Raw genomic sequence first — 25,071 nt, forward strand, 5'->3', positions numbered from 1 at the left:
GCTCCCTGCTCGGCAGGGAGTCTGCTTCTCCCTCTGACCCTCCCCCCTCTCATGCTCTCTCTATCTCATTCTCTCTCTCAAATAAATAAATAAAATCTTTAAAAAAAAAAAAGAAATTAAGTCTCTGGGGATTTGGCTTTTGAATGTATTTAACAGAGAAGGAACACCCACAACACTCTCATGCTTCAAACTATTCAGGATTTGCTTATATCCCACCTGAGAGGTTCTAAGTAACAGATTACAAGTCTCAAGTCTAAACAAATCTTTGGTTTCTGATTCAGTGAAACAAAACAATAGGCAATAAATCCAAAACCCTATGTAGAGAAGATTGAAGGTGGGGTCACCTTTCTCCCAGAGCAGCTCCTTCCATTGTCCCCTCACCCTGTGCTTTTCACTTTGTTAATTCTCAGAACCCAGTATTTGTCTTAAAACCAAGCAAGTTCCTCCTTCTCAGCCAGGCACAGCTAGACTGCAGTATCAGATTGCTCTGATTTCTTTAGCCTTTAGAAAGATGCGATTCAGGCCAATTATTTTTCAACCATGAAAAACCCACTATGTTTAATGAAATACATATTATTAAACACCACACCTGTGTGTGAATAAAAGCTATACTCACCCTGTTATTTTGCTAACTGGTCTGACGAGATGGCTTGAAGGTCTTAACAGAAATGGTGGGTAACATGAGAACTGGGATCTCTACATCAGGTTTACAAAGTGACCTGAGTAGATAAACTAAATTTGCAGTTCTCAAACCTGTATTTTTAAAATAAGAATATTTTTATAAAATATTAAATATTATATATTAAGTAAGAATATATTCTTATTTTAATAGTCTTTAATATTATATTAAATAAGATATTAATGATGTGATAATATATGGTATTTATATTAAATAAGTCTATTAAAATAAGAATACTCTTATTTTACAAAGATAGTGTGTTATTTTAAGCGCTCTAAAAACTTTACACTATTCTTAGTTACATGCACTTATGCTTATTAAGAATAGTTCGAATCAAGGGAGCAAGTAGAGACAGTAGAAATGCTCACTTACAGATCAAAAGTTTTTCTTGATCTTTGACAATCCAGATAGCCTAGAAATACATCTTGAAAATATTCTCTCAAATGTTTAAACTTAATACAAACTGTCAATTCATTATGTGACATAGTAGAATCTCTCTAGAAATAGGACATCTAAAACATGAGTATTTCTCTAGATTTTTCTTTAAGGAGCTGGAGGTAAAATGAGCCTGGCAAATCTTAAACAGTTAAGGAAAGGACTGAAAAATGCCCTTACTAATGCATTTAATCAATCCACTCAAAAGGAGTGTCTTTTTTTTTTTTAATTTGATTGAGAGAGAGAGAATGCAAACAGGAGGAGGAGCAGAGGGAAAGGGAGAGGAAGGAGGAAAGAATCCCAAGCAGACTCTGCGCTAAGTGCGGAGCCTATGCAGGGCTCAGTCTTGCGACCCTGAGATCGTGACCTGAGTGGAAACCAAGAGTCGGAGGCTTAACCGACTGAGCTACCCAGGCGCCCCAGGACTGATGTCTTTTATAGAAAAAGTGTTGGAAGGTTTTGGTAGGTTGGTTTACATCCAGGGTGAGTACTGTGTAGGAATATATGGGCAGGAGGTTTCAAAATTCCACCATAAAAGGTAATTTGCAGCCCTGAGGTAGAATAAACCAGTTCACACTTTGGGACTGGTCTCAAATTCAACAATTTACTTTCTGTTGAAGTTGATTGTGTATGTCTATTACTGTAACATACACGTGTTCTTTCCAATAACTGGAAATTCCCAACAGACATACACTCACTAGTGACAACTAATAAATACTTGCTTTCTTATTCCTAGTAGTGATCATATGATGGAAACCTGTCAGTGAAAGAGGATGAGGGGTTGCAGACATCAGCTCTAGTTGTGGCCTCTAATTAACCACTTCTGACAACTGTCTTTCTCCATCATCCAGACGCTCACCACCTATCCCATCACGACCCTGTGCAGCGCTCCCACTGTGTACCGGATGCTTGTGCAGAAAGATCTGAAAAGGTACTTGGGTGGAAATCCCCATTTGAAGCACAAACAAAAGCTGCAGTCTAGCATCATAGATCTCCCCATTTCAGTGCAGGTTTCCTCAGTCTTGTCACTATTGACATTTTGGACTGAATAATTCTGTGTTGTCGGGGGCTGTCCTGTGCACCGTAGGATATTGAGCAGCATTCTACCCAGCCTCCACCTACTAGATGCCAGTAGAACCTCCCTGGTGACCATCAAAAATGTCTCCAGATATTGCCTAAATCGCCTCCCAGTTGCTCCTAAGGATAGCCTCTAGGGGCCACTCCACGTTTTCTCAGGGACAACCAGAACCCTACAATCCAAGAACTAATTCCCCTCCACCCCAAAATACAACTGCATTTATATTGCCTTGAAGAAAAGCTAATGAAGTCTTATGACTTGAAGATTACAATCAATTTATCCAAATCACCCGAACCCCTAGTGAACTTGCAATGTATATTTACTTAACCAATATGAATTGAATACATGAGGAGAGAGAGAAAGGAAGAGAGGAACAATGTTAAGTAATGACAGTTTAAGTAGTGCAGGCCCACCCATCCTCTGTCCCCCCCCAAATGTGGATGCCCAGGAGGGAGAGTGCTATGAAACAAAATAAAGCAGATCTGAACCTTCTCTTATCTTAGTCAGGGTCAACTCCCTTGTGGCCCTCAATATGTGAGCATCTTTTTTTTTTTAAGATTTATTTATTTGAGAGAGAGAGAGAGAGAGGGCGGGAACACATGGTGGGAAGGGGCAGAGGGAGAGAGAAACTCAAGCAGACTCTGCACAGAGCATGGAGCCCGACATGGGGCTCGATCTCACGACCCCGAAATCCTGACATCACAACCCCAAGGTCACAACCTGAGCCAAAACCAAGAGTCGGAAGCTCAACTGACTGCGCCACGCAGGCAGCCCTCAAAATGTGAGCATCTTGCTCACATCTCAAGAGTAGTTCAAGGGCTTTCAAGGGTTATTTTGAACAGGCACAATTCTTGTCCTGCCCATTGGAGACCTCAATGCATCAGAGCCGGGCTGTTCCAGACTTTCTCACTTGAGAAAGTGGGCAGCAGAGTAGTAAGGCCAATGGCGAAAAGCTTGATCTCCAAAGTCAAACAAGTGGGGCTCTGTTGTATACTACTAGTGAGACCTCAGACACTCCAGATGACCTTGCTAAGTAAGCCTCCCTTAATTCCATCGATTAAGAGTTGCCTCGTGGGTTTGTGGTGAGAATTCAATGTAAGTGGCCTTGGTCAGACACCGGACAAATGCTGGGGGCAGAGTAGTCAACTCAGCCCTTCTTGAGGCCTTGGGCAACTTTAAGTTCTCCCAGCCTCAATTTCCTCATCTGTAAAATAGGGCATGAAGATTATGAGAATGCTCCTAAAGCCCTTACAGCACAGTAAATGCTCAATTAATGTTAGTTGTTTTATCACTTGGTTCATAATAAGTGCTGAAGATCATTATCAGCATTTTCTCCTAGTTCTCCCCTCCTTTAATAGCCTGCTAAAATGCAAGCTCTGTCAGGGAATTTTTACTTTAATCACTAACATGCCCCACACAACCTACAACCATGTCTGATAAGATAGTAGGTGCTCAAAAATATTTGCAGAATGAACCTTCCTAAGACTTGCCTTTCCTAGGGTGCCTGGGTGGCTCAGATGGTTGGGCGTTGCCTTTGGCTTGGGTCATGATCCCAGGATCCTGGGATCAAGCCAAGCATCAGGCTTCCTGCTCCTTGGGAGCCTGTTTCTCCCTCTGCCTCTCTCTCTCTCATGAATAAATAAAATCTTTAAAAAAAAAAAAAGACTTGCCTTTCCTAGCTTGTTTGCTCGTTGCTAGAACATCCTAATAATTTTTTAATGAAAACCATTCAGATTTTTTCTCCCCAAAGACCCCATGAGACTCTGTGTCTGCAGATATAAATTCAAGAAGCTACGGCACTGCTTGACAGGAGGGGAGCCACTCAATCCGGAGGTGCTAGAACAGTGGAAGGCACAAACTGGGCTGGAACTGTATGAAGGCTACGGACAGACAGAAGTGGTATGTTTAATGGGCAAAGTTTAAGTTTAGCATATTGGGAGCCTTTCAACCCCAGGCTGAGCCCCTGAAGAGCCCCCTTGGTGCTCTAAATTTTTACAGTTTCCCAGAATACCTTACCTTGCCCAGTAACTACCAAGACCTCTGAATTGCCCAATTTGGCTTGGCTAGCGGGGAATTAGGATTGTTCCTTGCAGTCTTCCTGTCTTCTCCCCATGCAGAAGTCTCAAAGGTGTTAGGGGTTGGAGAGGGTCAGAATCGAGTGGCTCATCTTCTCAGCAGCACTGAGGACCCGAGAGATCCCCAGTGGGTAATTTATCCCAAGGTGTACTAAATGGGACCCTTAGTCTAAAGGAGTAGTTTTCAAAGTGTGGTCCCCAAACCAGAAGCAGCAGCAGCATGTGCGAATTTTGTAGCAGTACAAGTTCTCAGACACCCCACCCCACCCCACCCCAGCCAGGCCTCCTGAATCAGAAACTCTGGGATGGGGCCTGGCAATCTGTGCTTGGACAATGAATGTCCCAGATAATTCTGACACACACATTTGAGAAGCACTGGTCTAAAACAAAACAGTGTGTGTGTGTGTGTGTGTGTGTGTGTCCAGAAGACAAGCATGCATACTGGGAAAATCAGTCCAGTCAAAATGTGTGTGTGTGTGTGTGTATCCAGAAGACAAGCATGCATACTGGGAAAATCAGTCCAGTCAAAACTGAGTCTTATGTTTTATTGTCATGATATAAATAGCTACAGAAGATGAATTTTTACATTCTTATATAAAACATGTTCTCTCAATAGGGAATAATTTGTGCTAATCAGAAAGGACAAGAAATTAAATCGGGCTCTATGGGGAAAGCAGTACTACCCTATGATGTCCAGGTGGGTAATATCTGACTGTCAGTAAAGAATGTTTTACAGTTTTCTGCTAGTCACTGTACAACTATTCATAACCTGTTTTCATTTTGTAAAAAGAAAATTTTAGGAACCTAAATATTTTTTCATTCTAGATTATAGATGAAAATGGCAACATCCTACCACCTGGCAAAGAAGGGGAAATTGCCCTCAGACTAAAGTCTACACGGCCCTTCTGTTTCTTCTCTGAATATGTGGTACAAGAACATATAGTGTGCTAGTCACAAGTTAATAGAAAGGTGGTATAGGGAGTCATACAGACTTGGGTCCAAATTTCATATCCACCATGTGTTGCTGTGAAACTTGGGCAAGTCATAAAATCCAAGTCTATTTCATTAACTGTAAAATGGGGAGAATATCACCTATCTCCTACGAGTTTTGTAAAGATTAAATCTATGTGTAATAAACCAGTAGCCGTGCTTGTCTTCAGAAAAGACAACTAGGCAGGCTGCAGAGGGCAGGGAGGGGGCGATACGGGGCAGAAGAGGTGCAAGAGGGGTTTCCTTTTCATTATATTCTTGAACTTTTTGTATTCTACAGTAGGAACCACCTTTTTTTTTTAAACTTCTTTTAGAAATAGAATGTGCAAGGTACTAGTCACTTCATGGGTGTCATATCCCTTTTTTCCTTCTGACCAAATTAATCCCCAAAGTCATCTTTGATTCCTAGGACAATCCAGAGAAAACTGCTGCCACAGTAAGAGGGGATTTTTATGTCACTGGAGACAGAGGAGTGATGGACAGTGACGGGTATTTCTGGTTTGTCGGCAGAGCTGATGATGTCATCATATCCTCTGGGTTTGTATATTTGCCACTCTTAGAGAGTTAACAGATTGCCAGGGGAGATCTCCTACTTGGGTGACGTAGTGATCAAGGGCTTCACTTCCTCTTCTAGGTACCGAATTGGGCCGTTTGAAGTGGAGAGTGCGCTAATTGAACACCCAGCAGTTGCTGAATCAGCTGTTGTCAGTAGTCCGGATCCAATCAGAGGAGAGGTAGAGTGAATGTCATTAAAGTAGCAATTTCATATTTTCTAGTTCTATCCATTTGACCCCTCTGGAGAATGAATCAAGAGTAGTCATGTAATTCTCACGATGAAGCACCCATGTGCCAAAAATATATACTAGGCACTCAACTTTTTTTTTCCTCTTCATATTCTTCATTATGTTCAGTTAGCTGTCATATAGCACATCATTAGTTTTTGTTGCAGTGTTCAACGATTCATCAGTTGCGTATAACACCCAGTGGTCATCACAACACGTGCCCTCCTCAATACCCATCACCTGGTTACTCAACTTTACAAATGAGTTGTGTCCCAAAGGGGATGTATTAGGATGCATTTAGTGGTAAGTGAAAGAAACTGAACTCAAACTGACTTAAGTTTTTAAAAAAGGAATTTATTGGCTCATATGTAAGTGAGGTCATCTTCAAGTACAGCTACATCCAAGGGTTCATGTGAAGTAAGCAAAACTTTGTCGCTCTTCATTTCCTGGCTGTTGTCCTTTAGGTTGGCTCCATTCAGGCAGGTTCTTCTTACTTGGTAGCAACTGATTGCAAATGCACAGAGCTTCACAACCAGTAAAGGAGATGGCTCCTTTTCCAACAGTTCCAAGTGACTCCCAGAATAACATTTGCCTATCTTAGATCACATATCTAATCAATGTGGTCCAGGGAATGGTATATGCTCACTGGCCAGACCTGGATCATACGTTGGTCACTGGAGGTAGAAGTTAGTGTCAACACCACCAAAGAGAGAAGTTAGGGTAATGCTCTGTAGGAAAATCAGGGTACTATTACTAAAAGGGGGGAACAAGGGACGCCTGGGTGGCTCAGTCAGTTGGGCTGCTGCCTTCGGCCCGGGTCGTGATCCCAGGGTCCTGGGATAGAGTCCCACATCGGGCTCCTTGCTCAACAGGGAGCCTGCTTCTCCCTCTCTCCCCCTCTGTTTGTGCTCTCTCTGTCAAATAAATAAAATCTTTAAAATAAATAAATAAATAAAAGGGGGGGAACAGATGCTGCATAAGAAAAAGCAGATTTTACTGTACGTATGATTGTCATGGAACTCAGAATACATTTCCTCACAGAAACAATGCAAATAGGAGACTGTGGCCAGGTTCCCAAACAAGTCCCACAAGCCTACTTAGGACCTAATGAAAGGGAACTTGGGGAATGACAGTAATAGCCTTAGTTTTAGGAGGAAGCCATGTAGTATGGAAGGGAGACATTTCCTTTCCTCATGGAAGTTTCTTAGACTCAGTAAATAGCAATATTTCAAAAACAGTTTGTGTATCAGCATCCTCCCACATCTCTTTCTATGACGCCTTTTTTTCAAAAAGGTTTTATTTACTTATTTGACAGAGAGGAGAGCACAAGCAGGGGGAGAGGCAGAAGGAGAGGGAGAAGCATGCTCCCCACTGAGCAGGGAGCCCAATGTATGGCTTGATCCCGGGACCCTGGGATCATGACCCAAGCCAAAGGCAGATGGTTAACTGACTGAGCCACCCAGGTACCCTCTCTGACGCCTTTTACATACCAATAACCCTCTGCAGTGACTCTATGGATTCCATACTTAAACCTCCTGTACAACCTCCACACCCAGTGGATTCTATTCTCCAAAGTACTTTTCTCCTGGCACCATATTCTCATTCTCTCAATATAGTTGGTTTCATCGGAACATTAGAAGTAAATACCGATTGGAATCAATGTACGAATAATTAATAATTTAAACTATAATTAACTAACCTCAATAATTATCTAATTGGTGGGTTTTGAATAGTATTCCAAAGAGAAGCAAGAATTTTTTTGCCTAGATAGATCCTTCCCAGGAGTTCATCTCCCAGCATACAAAATCCTTTCACCAAGCCTCCCCAAATCCCTTTCAAACCATATTCTCTGGAACCTCCATTTGTCTCCCTACTACATGCTTCTAACAGTGTAGGTCTGGAGTAAGTGATCATCTGCAAATCAAGGACTGCCTGTATAATATATAGGACTAGTCTGACTGAAATGTTAAATACATGTCTGACATGTAAATAAAACTCAACTTTTAGCTTTACTGAAAACACTGCACTCCTCACACTCACAAACCATTTATCTGGAATTAGATCTCAAAACCCCACTTGTATCCAAGCTCCACCAGAGGTGATCTCTGGATTTGCATTCATCACTTAAGCTGCTGTTAACAAATAATTATAAGTACCTGTGTTCAGCATTGGTTCCAAACTCCTGATGCGTCTGAAAAACAAACATCAATATAAATTGACTTTTCTCCTGCAGGTAGTGAAAGCTTTTGTTGTCTTATCTGCACCCTTTAAATCATCCAACCCAGAGAAATTAACTCTTGCACTTCAGGATCATGTGAAAAAATCAACTGCACCTTACAGCTATCCAAGAAAGGCAAGTATTTTTTACCCAAGAGTGTGTAACCAAACAAGTGTCTAAGCTATTAAGTACACAGATTTTATTAGCTTTTGACTTTATGGTAGCTCATTATATAAGTAGAAGACACCTATTTCAACTTGTTTAGCCCTAATAATTTTGCTTTAAAAAATTTCTTTAGGACACTTAAATTTTAATAAACTAGTTTTGATCAACTTTGAAATACTGAATAATTACTAAGGATCCTTATAAGACTAACCAGTCCCATTCCATGAGAAAAAAAAATGGTGGAAAAAAATTTAAGACAGCACCTGATTCAGCTATCAGTACTCTTGAGCCATAATACTCTTCAAAGCACAAGTTTTGTTTTTTTTGTTTTTTTTTTAAGATTTTATTTATTTATATGACAGAGAGAGACAGCGAGAACAGGAACACAAACAGGGGGAGTGGGAGAGGGAGAAGCAGGCCTCCCGCTGAGCGGGGAGCCCGATGCGGGGCTCGATACCAGGACCCTGGGATCATGACCTGAGCCGAAGGCAGATGCTTAACGACTGAGCCACCCAGGCGCCCCCAAAGCACAAGCCTTTAAGTATCAAGTGACCAAACTTAAGGCTCAGAAAAAAAAGATGTTATCCAAAGAAACTGTGGAATCTTTCCTGAAACCTTCAATAAAATCTTTAAAAAGAAAAAAAGAATAATTCTATATAAAAACAGAGAGATGGCACTGCAATTTCCTTCCTTCTCATCCTGGAATACTGTTGGTTGATATTGATCCTTAAGATGAGAATTCTATTTCAATTGGTATTTCAACCAAAAGGTAGTTGACTTCAGCTTAAGAATTAGCTACATTTTCTCCATTAAATTTACTAAATCAGTCACCAGTTGCTTCTCAGAAATGTTGTTTAGATATTTTAAAATAGTCACATCTTGAGAGAGGGAAACAGAGAGGATTTTACCATGAGCATAAGGGGAAAATTTTTTGTACTCAAAATTAACTCTCAAAAGTCTTCCTCAGAAAGGATTTGCAGGACCCAACTCTTAAAAGCCCAAAACCCAAGGATTAACTTGTTTCTCTGTGCATTTAGGTGTGGCCTCTATTTCCTTGGGGAGTAGAGGCCCAGGTCTAGTTTGAACTGGAAAGGGAAGCAATGGAGTAAAGGGATCATTATATTCTTCTGACAAAGCATATAGCCTTTGCACTAAAAACTCACAATGTAGCTCCAATGTCAAATGGACTATCAACACAAGAATTTCAATGAGCTTAGGCTAAGACATCCCCCAGACTCAAACTCGCCAGTTACATGAAAGCTCTCCCTATTGTACTGACAACTGGAATTGTCAAAATGGAATCAAATGTCTCATAGTATGTTTCTCTGTTAATTAGGTGGAATTTGTTCCAGAACTCCCAAAGACAATCACTGGGAAAATCAAACGCAACGTTCTGAGAGACCATGAATGGGGTCGAACATAGCCTAATAAGAAACTATGGCATTAAGTAGTTATAGGCTTGCTTTCATTGAGTCCTTGCTTCCTGATAATTTAGTGATTACTCTCTTACAATGCGGAAGGTTTTTCCTGGTTGAAAAACTCAATTTTTTTGTTCTGTACTTAGCAAAATATTAAATAAATGAATATCCAAAAATATTTGGGAAGAAAACGGTTATGATGACCAAACTGACAAAGGCAATGATTTTAATGACTTGCAGGGTTTAAAATAGCAAATAATTACTTAGAAAAGCACAGTGGACAATGAATTTATCTTGTGCCTGATTAAGTCAAAATAAAGATTAGAACTGTTCTAAGAAAAATGTTCAAGACAGAATTTCCTCTGCTTAACATCTTATACTACTACTTCTCTAAAGTGAATTAAAGGGGTGCCTGGGTGGCTCAGTTGGCTAAGCATCTGACTCCTGATCTCTGCTCGGGTCTTGACCTCAGGGTCATGGGTTCAAGCCCCATGTTGGGCTCTATGATAGGTGTGGAGCCTACTTAAAAAAAAAATAAAGTGAATTAAAAGGAATATAAATAATTCAAAAGCCAGTAAGTGCATTTAATTAAGTACTATATTACTATACCTTTTTTTACAAGGTTTATTTAGAGAGTCGGGGGTGGGGGGCAGAGGGAGAGAGAATCCCAAGCAGACTCCCTGCTGAGCAGAGCCCGACATGGGGCTTGATTTCACAACCCTGATATCAAGACCCAAGCTGAAATCAAGAGTTGGACGCTTAACCGACTGAGCCACCCAGGCACCCCTAACCTCCTTTTGAAGCAAGTTCACTGTAAAATATCTTATGTTTGGGTTACTTACGAGTAATTAATCAAGAGTAATTATTCTAAAAGTATTATATCTGTACTTTTTTAGGACAATGTACATGACTTTTGGTACATAATTTGACATGCAAGCACCTTTTATGAGTATCTATTATAAAGCAAGAGATTTACTAAGAGGCAGGAAGAAAGAAAAAGCAAAGAACACCAATCTTTAGGGAACAAATTTATTTTGATTTTTCTGAAAATATCAGGAACTATAAAAACAAGCTAAATATTTGGCCATACCAAAAGCAAAATACAAGTAAAAACAACATTTAGAAATCATGTGTGACCTTAAACAGGTTTCAAGATACTAAGCTTAACACTCTTTCCTCCACAGAGCAAAACAAGTTTACTAAACCACAATACTGGAGTTTTTTTTAACTGACGTAACTTAAAAAAAAAAAAAAAATTAAAAGAAAAAAAAGAAACCACTCAATTCCCACCCTGGAATCTCATCATTTATAAAACAACATGCTCAAATGTCAGTGACAATAAAGTTGGGAAACTTGAAAACATATCAATGAAGGAATTCAGATTCCAACAGAACACAGTGCTTTACAGCTGGGGAAGAATAGCTTTTGTCGCACTCAGGTCTTACCAAATACAAATAAATACAGGAAGATTAAAAACAAACTACTAAATCGAAATCTTTCCGTAGAGTAGCAGCTTTCACAAAGTAAAAGGAATCCAGCTCTGCAGAGTTAGATGTTCTAAAAGCATATGGCCAATTTTATTCCCAAAGTCCCAGAGTCTTGCACTATCAAAATAAAAGTATCTTTGTCTTGGAGCAAGTCCAATGAAGGCACCAAAATCCTATCCTCCGTGTTCATGCAAATGAAACTTAAAATGCTCTTATCATCCTTTCAAGATGACCTCAACCTATTAAGAGTTAACACTTTAAGTATCTAAAGATCTAGAAGGAAGTTCCAGCCTCATCTGCATTACCAAGGTCCAGTCTATATAGCTTTTGCCCCTCCCAAATCCTTCTAGTCTGGACCCCTAGTTTAGGAGGATAAAAATACATTCCCGTACTCCCTAGCCATTAAATAAACACAGACATTGGTGCAGGAAGACTCAACAGTTATAATACTACTGAACTTTTTAAAACTTAATAAACCCATCTCCAAAAGTGAATTTCACAGCCTCTTAATATTTGTTCTCAGTCTGGACTTAGTATGCAGCCCTCTTTGGTGTCATCTCTTCCAGGCTTTTCAGTGGTTTTACCCTGGAGGAAACCTTGAAAAAAACTTCAAATTACAGGAACCCCCATGGCTTGGGAGTATGAGCACTATAAGAATTTGTGTCTCTTGTTGCACTGGCATACTAAAGAAACTCAGAACACTAATTCTTCATCACCAACCTTATCAGAAATGTCTAGTTCTTTGCCTAGAATGGTCCTCTTCTATCTCACACCATGCCTTCAAAAATTGCAGCACTGGACCATCAGATTTGTAACAAATGTTAATAAAATGTAAAAACTGGCATAACAACTAAGTAACAGAATCACAAAAAAATAGAAAAACTTCACAAAAACAATTCACTTCTAAACCTATAAGACCCATGTTTTTGCAATGTTTACAACAAAGTGGGAAGGGACAGCTGAGTTGCAACACATAAAAATTCCTTCCCTAGAATGGAAATTTCCCTATGACTTTCTCTTTTACAGTTTGTTTGCTCCCATAAGTCAGATGGCAACACAGAAGGGGCGGCTGGCGAAGGTAATCTGGAGGGAGAGGCCAACACTATCTTCCTTCCACCCTCCCCTCCACGAAAGTGTTCATCATTATCCATACTTCTCCTAGCTCAACCAAATGCATGTAGGCCTAACTGCACCCTGGCATAGGGGGCTGAAAAGATCTCCAACAGAACTGTTAACGGGGCTGCTCAAACACTGTTCACTATTATGAGTTCAGCATTATGCAGCGCACAAAGGTCAAAAACAATATATTTTCAGTCACAATTTTATATGGAATCCTAGCAATATCTTACCAACGCCATCTGAGAAACCCACCTGCAACACCAAATGAATTTTTTTCCTTATGAGAGATCATTTTCATTTGACTCAGATCTTTCTGTGACTTGACTTTCAAGTTCAGGTTTAGCTCCTCCCTCATTCACCACTTGTGTCTCAGATCTTGGTTTTGCCTGCCCCAGCTCCTCATTATTTTCTGGTACCACCTGCTGGTTATTTGTTCCTTCTGCTGGGTCATGTTGATTTAATTTGTCACCAGATTCCAATTTAGCTTCTTTCCCATTTCCTGCTTGCACTGGCTGCTTTGGGTTAAGTTGTGATGGGTCCTTAACACTCTTCACCACCTCCTGGAGATTATACTTTCTGAACAACATATAATCTTTGACAACACTCAGGCAACAGACAGCTTTAATTATTTCTACTACCACTGTGTACTGTGGATTGGTAAGATCCACTTTATTTTCCGAATTGAGGCTGCCTACTATTCCTGTAACAAAAAGAAGAGGGAAACATTTAGAGGGAGAAGGATACCATGAGGCTTGACAGATACAATCTTTCATCTTTCTGTTTGGGACTTGTTATACCAATATATATACTAATCTACTCTTCTACATGGACCTCAATCAAATTCTTTGAATTCTGGGCCCCTGGGTGGCTGAGGTCATGATCTCAGGGTCCTGGAATCGAGCCCCGTATTGGGCTCTCTGCTCAGTGGGGAGTCTGCTTGTCTCCCTCTTCCCCCACCCCCAGCTCCTGCTCTCTCATGTTCTCTAATAAATAAATCTTAAAAAAAAATTCCGTAAACTCTTTCAATAAATAAATACAAATGAAATCCTGAGACATTTAATGAGTACTTTTTTCCAAAGAAAATTCAATCTTGATTTGGAAGATTTCATATCTACCTACCAGAAAGTCTCATATCCAACATATCAAAATCTGTTAGGTTTGATATTATTTTAAGGATTTTTTTTTTTTTTTTTTAATAATCTTTGCCCCCAACATGAGGCTTACACTCACAACCCTGGGATCAAGAGTCACATGCTCTACTGGCTAAGCCAGCCAGGTACCCCTATTTTAAGGACATTTTTTTTTTTTTTTAAAGATTTTATTTATTTATTTGACACACAGAGAGAGAGAGAGCACACAAGTAGGGGGGAGCGGCAGGCAGAGGGAGAGGGAGAAGCAGGCTCCCCACTGAGCAGGGAGCCCTATGTAGGGCTCGATCCCAGGACCCTGAGATCACGACCTGAGCCGTAGGCAGACGCTTAACGACTGAGCCACCCAGGCACCCCTAAGGACATTTTAATATACTTCTTTTATACCCAAAAATATAAGCCTTAGGTTGTAAAAAAAAAAAAATTCACAAAATCAAGAAAAGTATTTAGTATTGCATACTAATGTAAAGTCACTAAGAAAAACATACCTGCCAATTCTTTGATAACTTCTTCTCTATTCATGTGACTGTTATTTCGAGATTTATATACAATCTGAAATGTCCCTTTGTTTGGAGCTTTAAACCAGGGTTCCAAAAATGTTTCTGCATATTTTTTCATATCTTCTAAGAAAGCCTTGCATGTGCCTGAAATGGGTAACATACGTAGAATAACCCGAGTCTTCTTCTTCTTGGTTTTGTACATATCCTGGAGAATATGATGTACCAATTTCTCAGGTTCTAAAGGAAAAAAGAAAAAAGCACAAAGCAAACAAGTAAGTTAAGAATAAAAACTCTCGGACATTTCAGAACCTCTTCAAACTCTCTATAAAATGAATTTTCATTGGCAATGACCTATTGTCAACAGTATAGTAGAAGAAATTATCATAATGAATGTTAATAAGCCTAATCCAACATTTTTCCAACTTTCTTCACTGCCTATAATGATTATTACTATATCTAATAAGTTAACTCTTCAGCATTGTTACTGCTTTCACTAAAAACAATTGTTCATGAAGACATTGGAGTTAACATTTTTGTGATGTCTCATTTGTCCAACAACACTTTACTGTTTTCCTATAACAATAGCAACTACAAACATAACATTATTAAATAGTACACTTTTTTACAAAACAAACAAATCTGCAAGTCACTTTAAAAGATTTAATTCATCCATTAGTTAATTTTGTACAATAATCTAGATCTCAGAACTCAGAGAAGCCCCCAAACTATGAATTACACAAGATCATGATATGGTCCTTAGGCCATCCTCACTACCTACAAGTCTGTTTGGGGCTACTGAGTGTTTTCAATACTTTAAAATTAGTTAACTGCATTAAAAAAAATCTAGGAACTTCTCCAGATTTCCAACTTCTTTTGAAAAACCAGAAGATCTGGCCCTGCAGGACTACATTCCAGATGCCTGGAGCCATTCCAAACTGGCTGGCGCTGAAGAGCAGCTTCTCCTCTTAAACAGAATACATACTCTTGTTTCACCTAAAGTTACATACAAAGAAAGTGGCAAAGCCAGGTTTCCACTCCTAAGCCAATGTGATGTTCCCCACCCCATTCTACCTTTCCATATGCCTAGTGCTAGAACAGTGAGGAAAAGATCAAATGATTAACTGAGCTGTAACCATGAAGCCATTTTGTAGGCAGTGTTCTGAGGCAAGGAGATGTCCAGATATTATAGGCTCAATAATCTTTTTTTTTTTTTTTTTTTTTAAAGATTTTATTTATTTATTTGAGACAGAGAGAATGAGAGACAGAGAGCGAGGAAGGTCAGAGGGAGAAGCAGACTCCCTGCCGAGCAGGGAGCCCGATGCGGGACTCGATCCTGGGACTCCAGGATCATGACCTGAGCTGAAGGCAGTCGCTTAACCAACTGAGCCACCCAGGCGCCCCATAGGCTCAATAATCTTAAGGTTTATTAGTCAGACACACCTATTCCAAGTGTCCTGATGAAGACTACATTATTTGCTCCACTCTCCACTGACTGGAATCTTCTTAGCTTCATCTCTGTTGATGCTTTAATGTCACCAACTTCTTTCTTCAAGGCAGCCTCCATGTCATCATCTTCTCCCTCACTTCCAGAGGGCTGCTGCTCTTTGTCCGTAAACTGCATGAAACAAATGAGCAGAAACGCAAAAACAGCTCATGTGAAAAGCTACAGTTAACTACCTATGTTAAATCTCCAGTGGCAGATGGATCAATACTGATAATAAAGCTTTTTATTAAGAAACTGACACATCGCTCCCTACAAAATGTGGAGGAAAAAGGGAGTTCCCTCAGACTGGGCATATAATTTGAAAATGCTTTCAAAAACATCTTAACATTCTGGGACGCAGGGTAATGTGCTCACCAGATGAATTAATTCAAGATAGACCTTAATCCCATCACTAGATATCTTTGTGCCTTCCTTTTGGTGAGATTATGATGAAGGAGCAGAAGGCAAAGGAAAAAGCCCAACCTGACACCCCGCAAACCCCAGCTCCCTCCCAGGTGGGATATGTGTAATATTCCTCAGGCACTCCTGGCTGCCCTAAAGCTAAGGGAAGGAAAAACAAATGGTTAACTAATAGAGATCACAGTCCTGCAAGACAGGAATTTCCCTCAGCTTACAAATGTTTCAGGTGATTTACCAGGAAAAAAAAAAAGCATTCTTATCAATAACCTAACGTCCAGAAGGAAACTCCCAACCATCTTACTATTGAATGCTTTACTAGAGGGGGGAAAAAAAAAATCCTAACTTGATAATCGCAAGGTCTCTATTATCTTGTAGGTCGTCCCCTTTAGCATACAAAAGTTCTTTTGAAAACCTCCCTTTTCCTTTACCTCCCCCAACTTCCAAGTATATAATCAGTCACCCCTCACAGCCCCGGTGCAGCAGCTCAGTCCTGTCCCCGTGCTTTAATAAAACACCATTTTGCACCAAAGATGTCTCAAGAATTCTTTCTTGGCCGTCAGCTCTGGACCTCACCTACATTCAAAAACTACATCAATTAGACCCAACAGTTATGGCATAAAAAAAACCCTTGCTTCTATTCTACCAAGGAACCGGGAACAGAAACAGTCAAGAATTTGCTCAAGGTACCAGTGTAGACAGGACACTCACTTGTTGCCCATTTCTCTGCCCCACCATTATTAGTTTGCCAGACAAGCACTAATAATAATTAAACACATTTATGGAACCTTTATTATATGCCAGGATGTATTTTATATACATAAGCAACTTTTCAGCCAACATTAAGTACACTATCATTTTTCTTTTTTATTTAGCTTAGCAAAATTAAATAATATACCCATGCCCAAGCCCTAGAACTAGTAAATAATGGAACTTGAATCCAAATCCCCCCTGTATTGTCCTCCCCCTTTTAATTCATTGAGGTATTTGTGTATGTATTAGTCCAGATCCTAAGCCAAGAATATAATGATTTCCAAACTGTGATGGGAAAATTAGGTTTTAGGTGGTGTGAGTACGAAAGTTTTTACTTTTTAAATTGCATTTACACGCGCATTTGAAAAATAACTAGCACTAGTACTAGACCCACTATTTCAGAGACACTGCTTAGGGCAAACATTATTACAACCATGGTGTAAAAGTCGTGGTAAGCTATGACAAAAACTATGAGGACAAATTAAGTTTCCCTTATTAACTTGGACCGTTTACTTAACCTTCAGTATCCTCGTGAACATTACTTCACAAGCCTATTGTAAACGTTTGAGAGCTTCAGCTTTAAGAGCACAACACCTGGACCGCAGAAGCAATCTATAAATAGGAGCCACCAGAATTACTAATGGGGTGGGGGACCCAAACCTGCAAGTTTTTTAAGCACACGACCCGGCAGGGGTCTACAACCCAGATAAGGCGAAGAAGCGGCTACACAGGCGAGGCCACGCCCCTTCGCCAGCTCGGCCACAAACGCGCGCACGCGTATGAGAAAGCCGGCCTTGCAGCAGTCCCTCATCACTGAAGGGCCGCTTGGACTCTCCGCGGCCCGTACCTTTTCCGGCCCATACATGTCGTCGCCGTATTCGTTGAGCAGGCTGTAGGCCTCCTCCACGCATTTGCGTTCGTTCATGTTGCAGGTAATGAGAATGCCCTGTAGCCCGGGTTCCAACTGCCGGGGCCCGCCGCCGTCGCAGCGCCGAGCCCGCTTGGCCTGCACATACTGAGCTTTGCCTTTGCGCTTTCCGCCGCTAGACTGAGGAGGCTGCTGGACGGGGGTCGCCATTGCGCCTGAGAACTGAGGCTAGCGAGAAACGTTGTTTCTCTACTCTTCCCGGCTTCCTCGCCTCTGCTGGCGCGAGCTGGCTTGCGTCATGTGCGCGCGACGACCTCCCCTAGTCCCGCCTCCAAGTTTCATTCGGTGCTGCGCCGGGTCCTAGAGCCGGTGGGTGGCAGGCTGTGGAGAGGTGGTGCGAGGCCCGCGTATCGCGAAGGTTGACCGGCCGTTCCTGCTGCTCAGCAGCCCACAAGGGGCACTGAAATACTAGTCACTAATCTTTGGTTCTAACCCCGGACCTACCACTATTTCTAAAAATCTTGTTGTCATCTTGTTTTTTGCTTCCACCTAGATAATCAGCATGGCCTTTACTTTTCAGAATGGAGATTGCATAGCATCAATTTCTGGAGGTCCTCAGTTGATTATGAAGAACAGCTTCATTATGCTGGCATTGCTGGTGGTATTTAGAGGCATATTGCCGAGTGAAACTCGTTTTTATTTTTCTTTTCATCTTCAGTGCCTAGCATAGTGCCTAGTCCATAGTAAGTACTCAAAAAATGCTATTGAACATTTGAACTCAACCCAAAAAAATGTTAATAAAGGAAAAAGGTTAAGACTCATGCTATTAAGAAGGGAAGTATACCAAATCCAGATCCCATTAAGCCCCACCAGAGGAGCTAGAAAAGAAGCTAGGAATTAAGAGAGAGATTTCCCTGGCAATGCTGGAAACACATTTGTGTACAGTTTCTATTTGTGTGAACTTTCACCTCCTTAGGTTACCAATCATGGTCAGTGGTCTGGTGTCTATCATTGGGCACCAAGGGCTCTGTGAAGTGGCTTGTGATGGTTTAAGGAAGGAATGGAGGAATGGTTTAAGACATTCTAAATTTTCTTTCCCTTTCTCTTCCTAACCTTAAAAGTTACTGCCATGTAATTTCTACTGGTATGTTGAGGACAGAATCCATCCCGGTCCCAAACACAGATAGCAGACACTCATAGATTTTGTTCGTGTTCTGACTGCACTATCCATCCAGCATTTCCTACCTTATTTTCTTGTTACCCAGCATTTTCAGGAGTTAGATGTCTTGACCCTGTAACCCTGGTCACCTGCTGACTTGATTTCTCTACACCTGCCACCTTCACAGTTGGTATTATGTGTATGATCAAGAGATCAAATTCTAAAGCCAAACCAGGTTCAAATCCCAGTTCTGCCATGTTCTGGCTGAGGGACTCCAAGCAAGTTATAAGTCAAATTTCCTCATTAGCTAAAAAAAAAAAAAAAAAATTTTATTTATTTATTTACGAGAGAGAGAGAAGGGGTAGAGGGAGAGAATCTCCAGCAGACTCCATGCTGACTGCAGAGCCCAACATGGGGCTCAGTCTCACAAGCCTGAGATCATGACCTGAACCGAAACCAAGAGTCAGATGCTCAACTGATAGAGCCACCCAGATGCCCTCCCAAATTTTTTAAATGGAGGTAATAATAAAATATCCATTTTCTGGGTTACTGGGAGAACTCATTAAGATCAGGCATGACAAGTGCTTAGTTCATAGTCACAGTTCAGTCAGTGTGGACTTAAAAACAGCTGGTTTGGGGCTCAGTTGTGACTCACTGAAGTCTAGTATTTTTGGTATTAGTATCCATTCTCCAACCCAGTCCCCTGATTTGTCCCCTAATCTCTTATCTCAGTGTGTCACTTATTGAAAGCGAAATTTAATCCTTCTAGGAAGGAGGCCAGAAGGGAAATAAATTTTAGAAATAATACAATGTGAAGTAAAATAGAATAAAGCACATAACACCTGCATGCCCTTACCTCTGCCAACTGACTCCTGCCTCCCATTGGATTGAATGACACCCTACGCCTTTCACCGGCTCTGTGCCCACAGCACTTGTGCCACACATGCACTTTCCTCACTCCCACAAGTTGCACAGGAAACATGCCCAACAGCCTGAGCCCCAGATTGGAGCCTGACTTTGAAGCCATGTGGACTTGGGTCTATCCCTGGGGAAGCCACATTGGGTCTGGCTCTTTGTTCCTACCTGTATCTTGGCTCAGCCCTGCTGGGTGTCCTGACTTTCTTTCTTTTTTTTTTTTTTTAAGATTTTATTTATTTATTTGACAGAGAGAGAGATAGCGAGAGCAGGAACACAAGCAGGGGGAATGGGAGAGGGAGAAGCAGGCTTCTTGCCGAGCAGGGAGCCCGATGTGGGACTCGATCCCAGGACCCTGGGATCATGACCTGAGCTGAAGGCAGACGCTTAACGACTGAGCCACCCAGGCGCCCAAGGTGTCCTGACTTTCTGATCCCAGCCTCCCTCAATGTGCTTCATCCCACCACTGCTGGAGTCTAGTTTTGACAGGTATGCTTCTCTAAGGCAAACTTGGCATTTTATGGACATAGGTTCTTGAGGGCAAAAGTCGATAAATCTTTTTCCCTCCAGTTTTCTTCTCCAGTGTTATACTCTACACATGCATTGAGTCTTTCTCCTTCAAAACTTTTCCTGAGGATTCATGGGTACTTCCTTCCTACTTCTCTGAGATTTGGTTAAATAATCTATGTTTAAATTTAATTGTTTTACTGTTTAGTTCCACTTCTTTGACCACTTCTAGATTTTCCTCCTGCTCCTCTTTCCACTTTAGTCAGTGCTCCTAAGAATGAATCCCTAATGGTGGAATCTCAGACAGTTCAACACGTAAGAAATACATCCATTTGGAACTGAAATCATCTATGAACTGCACACTCCACTAAGGCATAACACTAGCACTGGTAAAGTACTAATGCAAGAAACATAAAATTCAGAGTAAGTACAGAACACACTTAAGAGTCCAGGGTGACTGAGGTTTAGAGGATCATTCAGCACAGATGAGACCTAAATAAGAATCTACATGAGTAGTCAGGTTGAATCATTATATTTAAATAAAAAGTTGGAGGGGAGTCAATGAGAATACAGCATTCAATGTACAGATGAACAGAGAGACAAACTGATTTTAAGAATATTGAGAGTCAGACAGTTGTTTTGGGTTTTTTTTTTTTTTTTTTATTTGAGAGAGCGAGAGAATGGAGGAGAGGGAGAAGCAGATCCCAGGATCCTGGGATCATGACCTGAGGCGAAGGCAGATGCTTAGCTGACTGAGCCACCCAGGTGCCCCAAGAGAGTCAGACAGTCTTGTGTTTATATACTGACTCTACTACTTTCTAGCTCTGTGACCTTGGGCAAATTAACTGCTCTAACCTCATATTCCTCATCTGTAAAATGGGAATAGCTATAATATATATATCTTAGAGGTCATTGTGAGTACCGAATAAAATAATTCATACTAATCACACATAGAAATATTCAATAAATGTTAGCTACTGCTGTTTTGTTGTCGCTGTTGCTAATTGTGAGGTTTGGTGAGGTTAAGTTATAATCAAACAAGAGTTGAGGTGAAGACCCAGGCTTTTTGTGTTGGTCAGTTGGCTTTGAAGTGTCTCCAGCCACCCCTTACTGATTTCCAGTACCCAAGAGAAGCCTTATTCTATCTAAATGTGTTAATATGGAAAGATCACTGGAAAATGAAGGGGAAACAAGTAAGGTATGTGCATTATAAACGAATTCATGTTTTAAAGGGGAATATATATGTGTGTATATATATGTATATATATTTATATGTGTATATACACACACACATGCATACGTATGTGAGTATATGCATAACATATATGCTAACATATATATGTTTTAATCCTACCTGTATATAGAAATGATGCTTAGTAAGACTCCAGGTGTTTCTTCACATTTCTCAACTAAAGCCCAAAGCTAAGGATTAAGAGGCATTAAGTCACTGCCCTTTCTATTCTAAAGAGAACTGTCAAAGAAGATTAAGTTAGGTAACTTTCTCCGGTTTGTGAAAAGGTGGCTCATCTGGTCCTGCTACTTTGACACGGCTCTGCCTTGGGGGCCTACATCAGAAGCCTGGGGACGGGAGAGCAGAGAGTACATTCACACCCTTTGCTGAGACGGACCCTAAGGGACTCCCTCATAAGGGTTAGAGGTGCCTGGAAGAAGACCCTGGCATCACATTCCTGGGACGATGACCCCTTCCGCCTGACCAGGTGTGGAAATGAGACACATGGCAGGGCACAGAGAGTGAGACAGGGTGGAGAGACAACAGAGGAGAGGCCTGCAGCCCAACACAGGGTGTTCTAAAGATGTGTGAGTATCTTGTATGTCAAGTAGACTCCCAGAAGGTACCTGGGCTTGCACAGGTAGACCCCACCGAGGATTAAAGTCACAGCCAGGGGTGCCTGGGTGGCTCAGTTGGTTAAGCAACTGCCTTCAGCTCAGGTCATGATCCCAGGGTTCTGGGATCGAGTCCCACATTGGGCTCCCTGCTCTGCAGGGAGCCTGCTTCTCCCTCTCCCACTCCCCCTGCTTGTGTTCCCTCTCTCGCTGTGTCTCTCTCTGTCAAATAAATAAATAAAATCTTTAAAAAAATAAAAAATAAAAAAATAAAGTCACAGCCAGCATGGTAAACTCTCCTGCCCTAATCTTTTCTCCTAACTCCCAACAACAGAGTATCTAGAGCTTAGAAGTGGGAAAGGGAAAGATGTCTGGGAGACAGACAAGCCACTTGTCTCTATTTGAGGGGATAGAGTGGGAGTAGTGCAGAAGAGTGGCCAGTCCTCCTGTCCACTGCTGGTCCCCAGAAGCACAGAGCAAGCCTATGTTGGGGAGAAGGGAACAGGTGCAATGTACATTGAGTTTGTGCTTAAAATTTTTAAGTGGACAAACTTTTATAACTAAAAGTGATTGTGAATTGTGGGATCATCCCAAAAAGTCACTAAGAGATAGAAAAGGGATATTGGATACAGCAGGAGGAAAACAGAAATTGGGAAAAAAATTAAGTTTTGATTTAAGACTTATTTGAAAGACTAGTTACATATATATTCCACCCACTTCCCTACACACAACCCTTGTTTTGCAACACATTTGGTAACTACTTTATTCTCTATCTTTTTTTTTTTTTTTATTTGAGAGAGAGAATGAGAGAGAGCACATGAGAGGGGGGAGGGTCAGAGGGAGAAGCAGACTCCCTGCCGAGCAGGGATCCCAATGCGGGACTCGATCCAGGGACTCCAGGATCATGACCTGAGCCGAAGGCAGTCGCTTAACCAACTGAGCCACCCAGGCGCCCCTTTATTCTCTATCTTATATCATACTATATATTTTATTTTTATCCATATCCATATCCACATGCTATATATTTTATTTTTATCCATATCCATATCCATGCTATATATTTTATTTTTATCCATATATTAAACTGTTGCTTTCTTGATGTGGATGCTCACCAAAGTATTTCTCTTCCTCCTGGGTCCACAGCTAGGCTAATTTCTCACCTCCCTGCAAGTGAAGATGGAGCCACTGAAATGTGAGCAGAAGTGATGCATGCTTCTAGGCCTAAATTCATATGAGATCCTCCACAACTGTCTCTCTCAGCTCTTTGCTCTGGCTCTTGCTGTGCTGTTTGTCAGCTGGCTGATTTCCAAGGATCCAGCACAGGGCCCTTAGGAGGCGAGCTAGCCAGGAAAGCCCATCAACCCAGAACTTTTGCATTAGACTTCAGCCTCTGAGCTTTGGGTTAGTTTGTTTCTACAGCATAACTAGCCACCCTTTGAACAATACACTGGGAATCTACAGTTTGTTCAGGATGTCCTTACTCTTCTTGTTAGAATCTCATTGTCCATAGAGATGATGAACACTGTCCTTCAGATAAATTACTAAGACAGCTCACAACAAAGTGAAGAGAACATGGGTTTTGAAGTAAAAAGACCTGATTAGAAAGCCCAGTTCTGTTATTTTCTTTTAGACTCAGAGGGAAATCCTGGACCAGTGGCCAGGCTTCTGTTTTCTTGCCAGGACACCATGAAATGCCTCTTGCTCCCTCCTTACAAAATGTATATGAAAAAGAATTAAAATTCTAACGTCTGTAAGTAGTTGACAAAAGAGTTGAGACAGTTCTATAACACTCTGCCCTTTTTCCTGTAGAGCAGTTTTTGAAAATGTTTTTATTTTTGAAGGGGATTACACTTCAGTTGAGTACTAGAGAAGAAAACCTGATTCCATTCCAGAGAAAATAGGGATCTCCATGAAATAATGGATATAGGAAATGATTGCCCAAAGCTGCATTAGGTGAAAAGCTGATGGAACCTTGTCATGGATGGATCAGGCTAATACCTTAACATCACAAAAGGTGAGCCAACTAGACATTATGTTCCCCAGATGTCATGCAATAGTAATTACACAATACTATTTATGCAATCTTTTTGCTAAATACTGATCTGGCCTCTAGATATATCAGTTTACAGAAAGTACAGGGACAGAAAGATAGGTTAAATTAAGCCACAGGTTTGAATTACTAAAATGAATTAAATGATACGATTTTTAGATTTGTTTCCAAGTAATGCAAGGAGAGGGAGGGGTGGGTGGGGGTATAAATGAAACAAAATTGGCCATGTGTTGACAATTGTTGGAGCAGAGTGATGGATACATAGGGATTCGTTATACTATTCTAAGCTATTAGTATATATGGTTGAAATTTTTCCACAATGATGGAGAAAGAGACAGAGAATAAAGAAGTAAAGACTGTAAGTGGATAACTATTTTCAGAAATTTTGCTATAAAAAGGAGAAGAGGAATGAAGAGTTGGAAGAGGACAAGATACTGTAATAAAGGAGATCTTACCATGTGTTTGTCGCTGACTGTCTCTTACTACAATTCCTAGTCCAAACAAAAGGAAGAAATGGATGGTACAGGAGAGAGGTAACTGAGGAGTGATGTTCTTGAGTAGGGGAGAGCACATGATGTCAAGGACTCAGTGGAGAGGGTGGCCCAAGGTAGGAACTTGACAATATTCATTGTCACAGGAAGAACGCAGAGGGTATGGGCAGAGTTGTAGGAGTATAGGTTGATGAGGTGCTGTGGGGTTGAGGACATTCTCTTCTGGCTACTTATCAATCTCAGTGAAATAAGGGGGAGAGGAGAGGTGAAGATTATAGAAACAGAAGGTGTGATATGGTTATCTCCAACTATAGATATGTAATGGGGTTATCAAGCAGTGAGGAGGGCCTGCTTGGATTTTTAAGACTATTAGCAAGTACCATCAACATCCTAAGTGCAGAACCGTGTTTCCCCGCAGAACCATTTCTCCAGAACCATGTTAAGCTGCTCATGGGCAGTCTCAGAATAGGGAGGTAGCAATCTGTAGTT

The 25,071-nt window shown here is 41.0% G+C and overlaps 2 protein-coding genes across 2 annotated transcripts in view; one reads left to right on the plus strand and one right to left on the minus strand.

Moving 5' to 3' along the window:
* The window catches only part of LOC110582264 (acyl-coenzyme A synthetase ACSM4, mitochondrial), a 29,339-nt gene extending 19,175 nt beyond the window's left edge, over positions 1–10,164 (plus strand). The window contains exons 8-15 of the mRNA XM_044915082.1: positions 1,966–2,045; positions 3,968–4,091; positions 4,884–4,964; positions 5,093–5,194; positions 5,667–5,794; positions 5,892–5,991; positions 8,273–8,392; positions 9,759–10,164. Of these exons, the coding sequence (XP_044771017.1) occupies positions 1,966–2,045; positions 3,968–4,091; positions 4,884–4,964; positions 5,093–5,194; positions 5,667–5,794; positions 5,892–5,991; positions 8,273–8,392; positions 9,759–9,845 (822 nt within the window). The 3' untranslated portion in view covers positions 9,846–10,164. The remainder of the gene's footprint in view (positions 1–1,965; positions 2,046–3,967; positions 4,092–4,883; positions 4,965–5,092; positions 5,195–5,666; positions 5,795–5,891; positions 5,992–8,272; positions 8,393–9,758) is intronic.
* Positions 10,165–10,900: 736 nt separating this feature from the next.
* Positions 10,901–17,895, minus strand: THUMPD1 (THUMP domain containing 1). The gene is made up of 4 exons (XM_021692229.2): positions 17,595–17,895; positions 15,535–15,709; positions 14,083–14,331; positions 10,901–13,146 (listed from the first exon to the last, which is right to left on the minus strand). Exons 1-4 carry the CDS (start codon positions 17,823–17,825, stop codon positions 12,725–12,727), a joined length of 1,077 nt encoding a protein of 358 aa, XP_021547904.1. The 5' UTR covers positions 17,826–17,895; the 3' UTR covers positions 10,901–12,724.
* Between the last annotated feature and the right edge of the window lie 7,176 nt (positions 17,896–25,071).

Source organism: Neomonachus schauinslandi, chromosome 5, assembly GCF_002201575.2.
Source record: "Neomonachus schauinslandi chromosome 5, ASM220157v2, whole genome shotgun sequence".
NCBI lineage: Eukaryota > Metazoa > Chordata > Mammalia > Carnivora > Phocidae > Neomonachus > Neomonachus schauinslandi.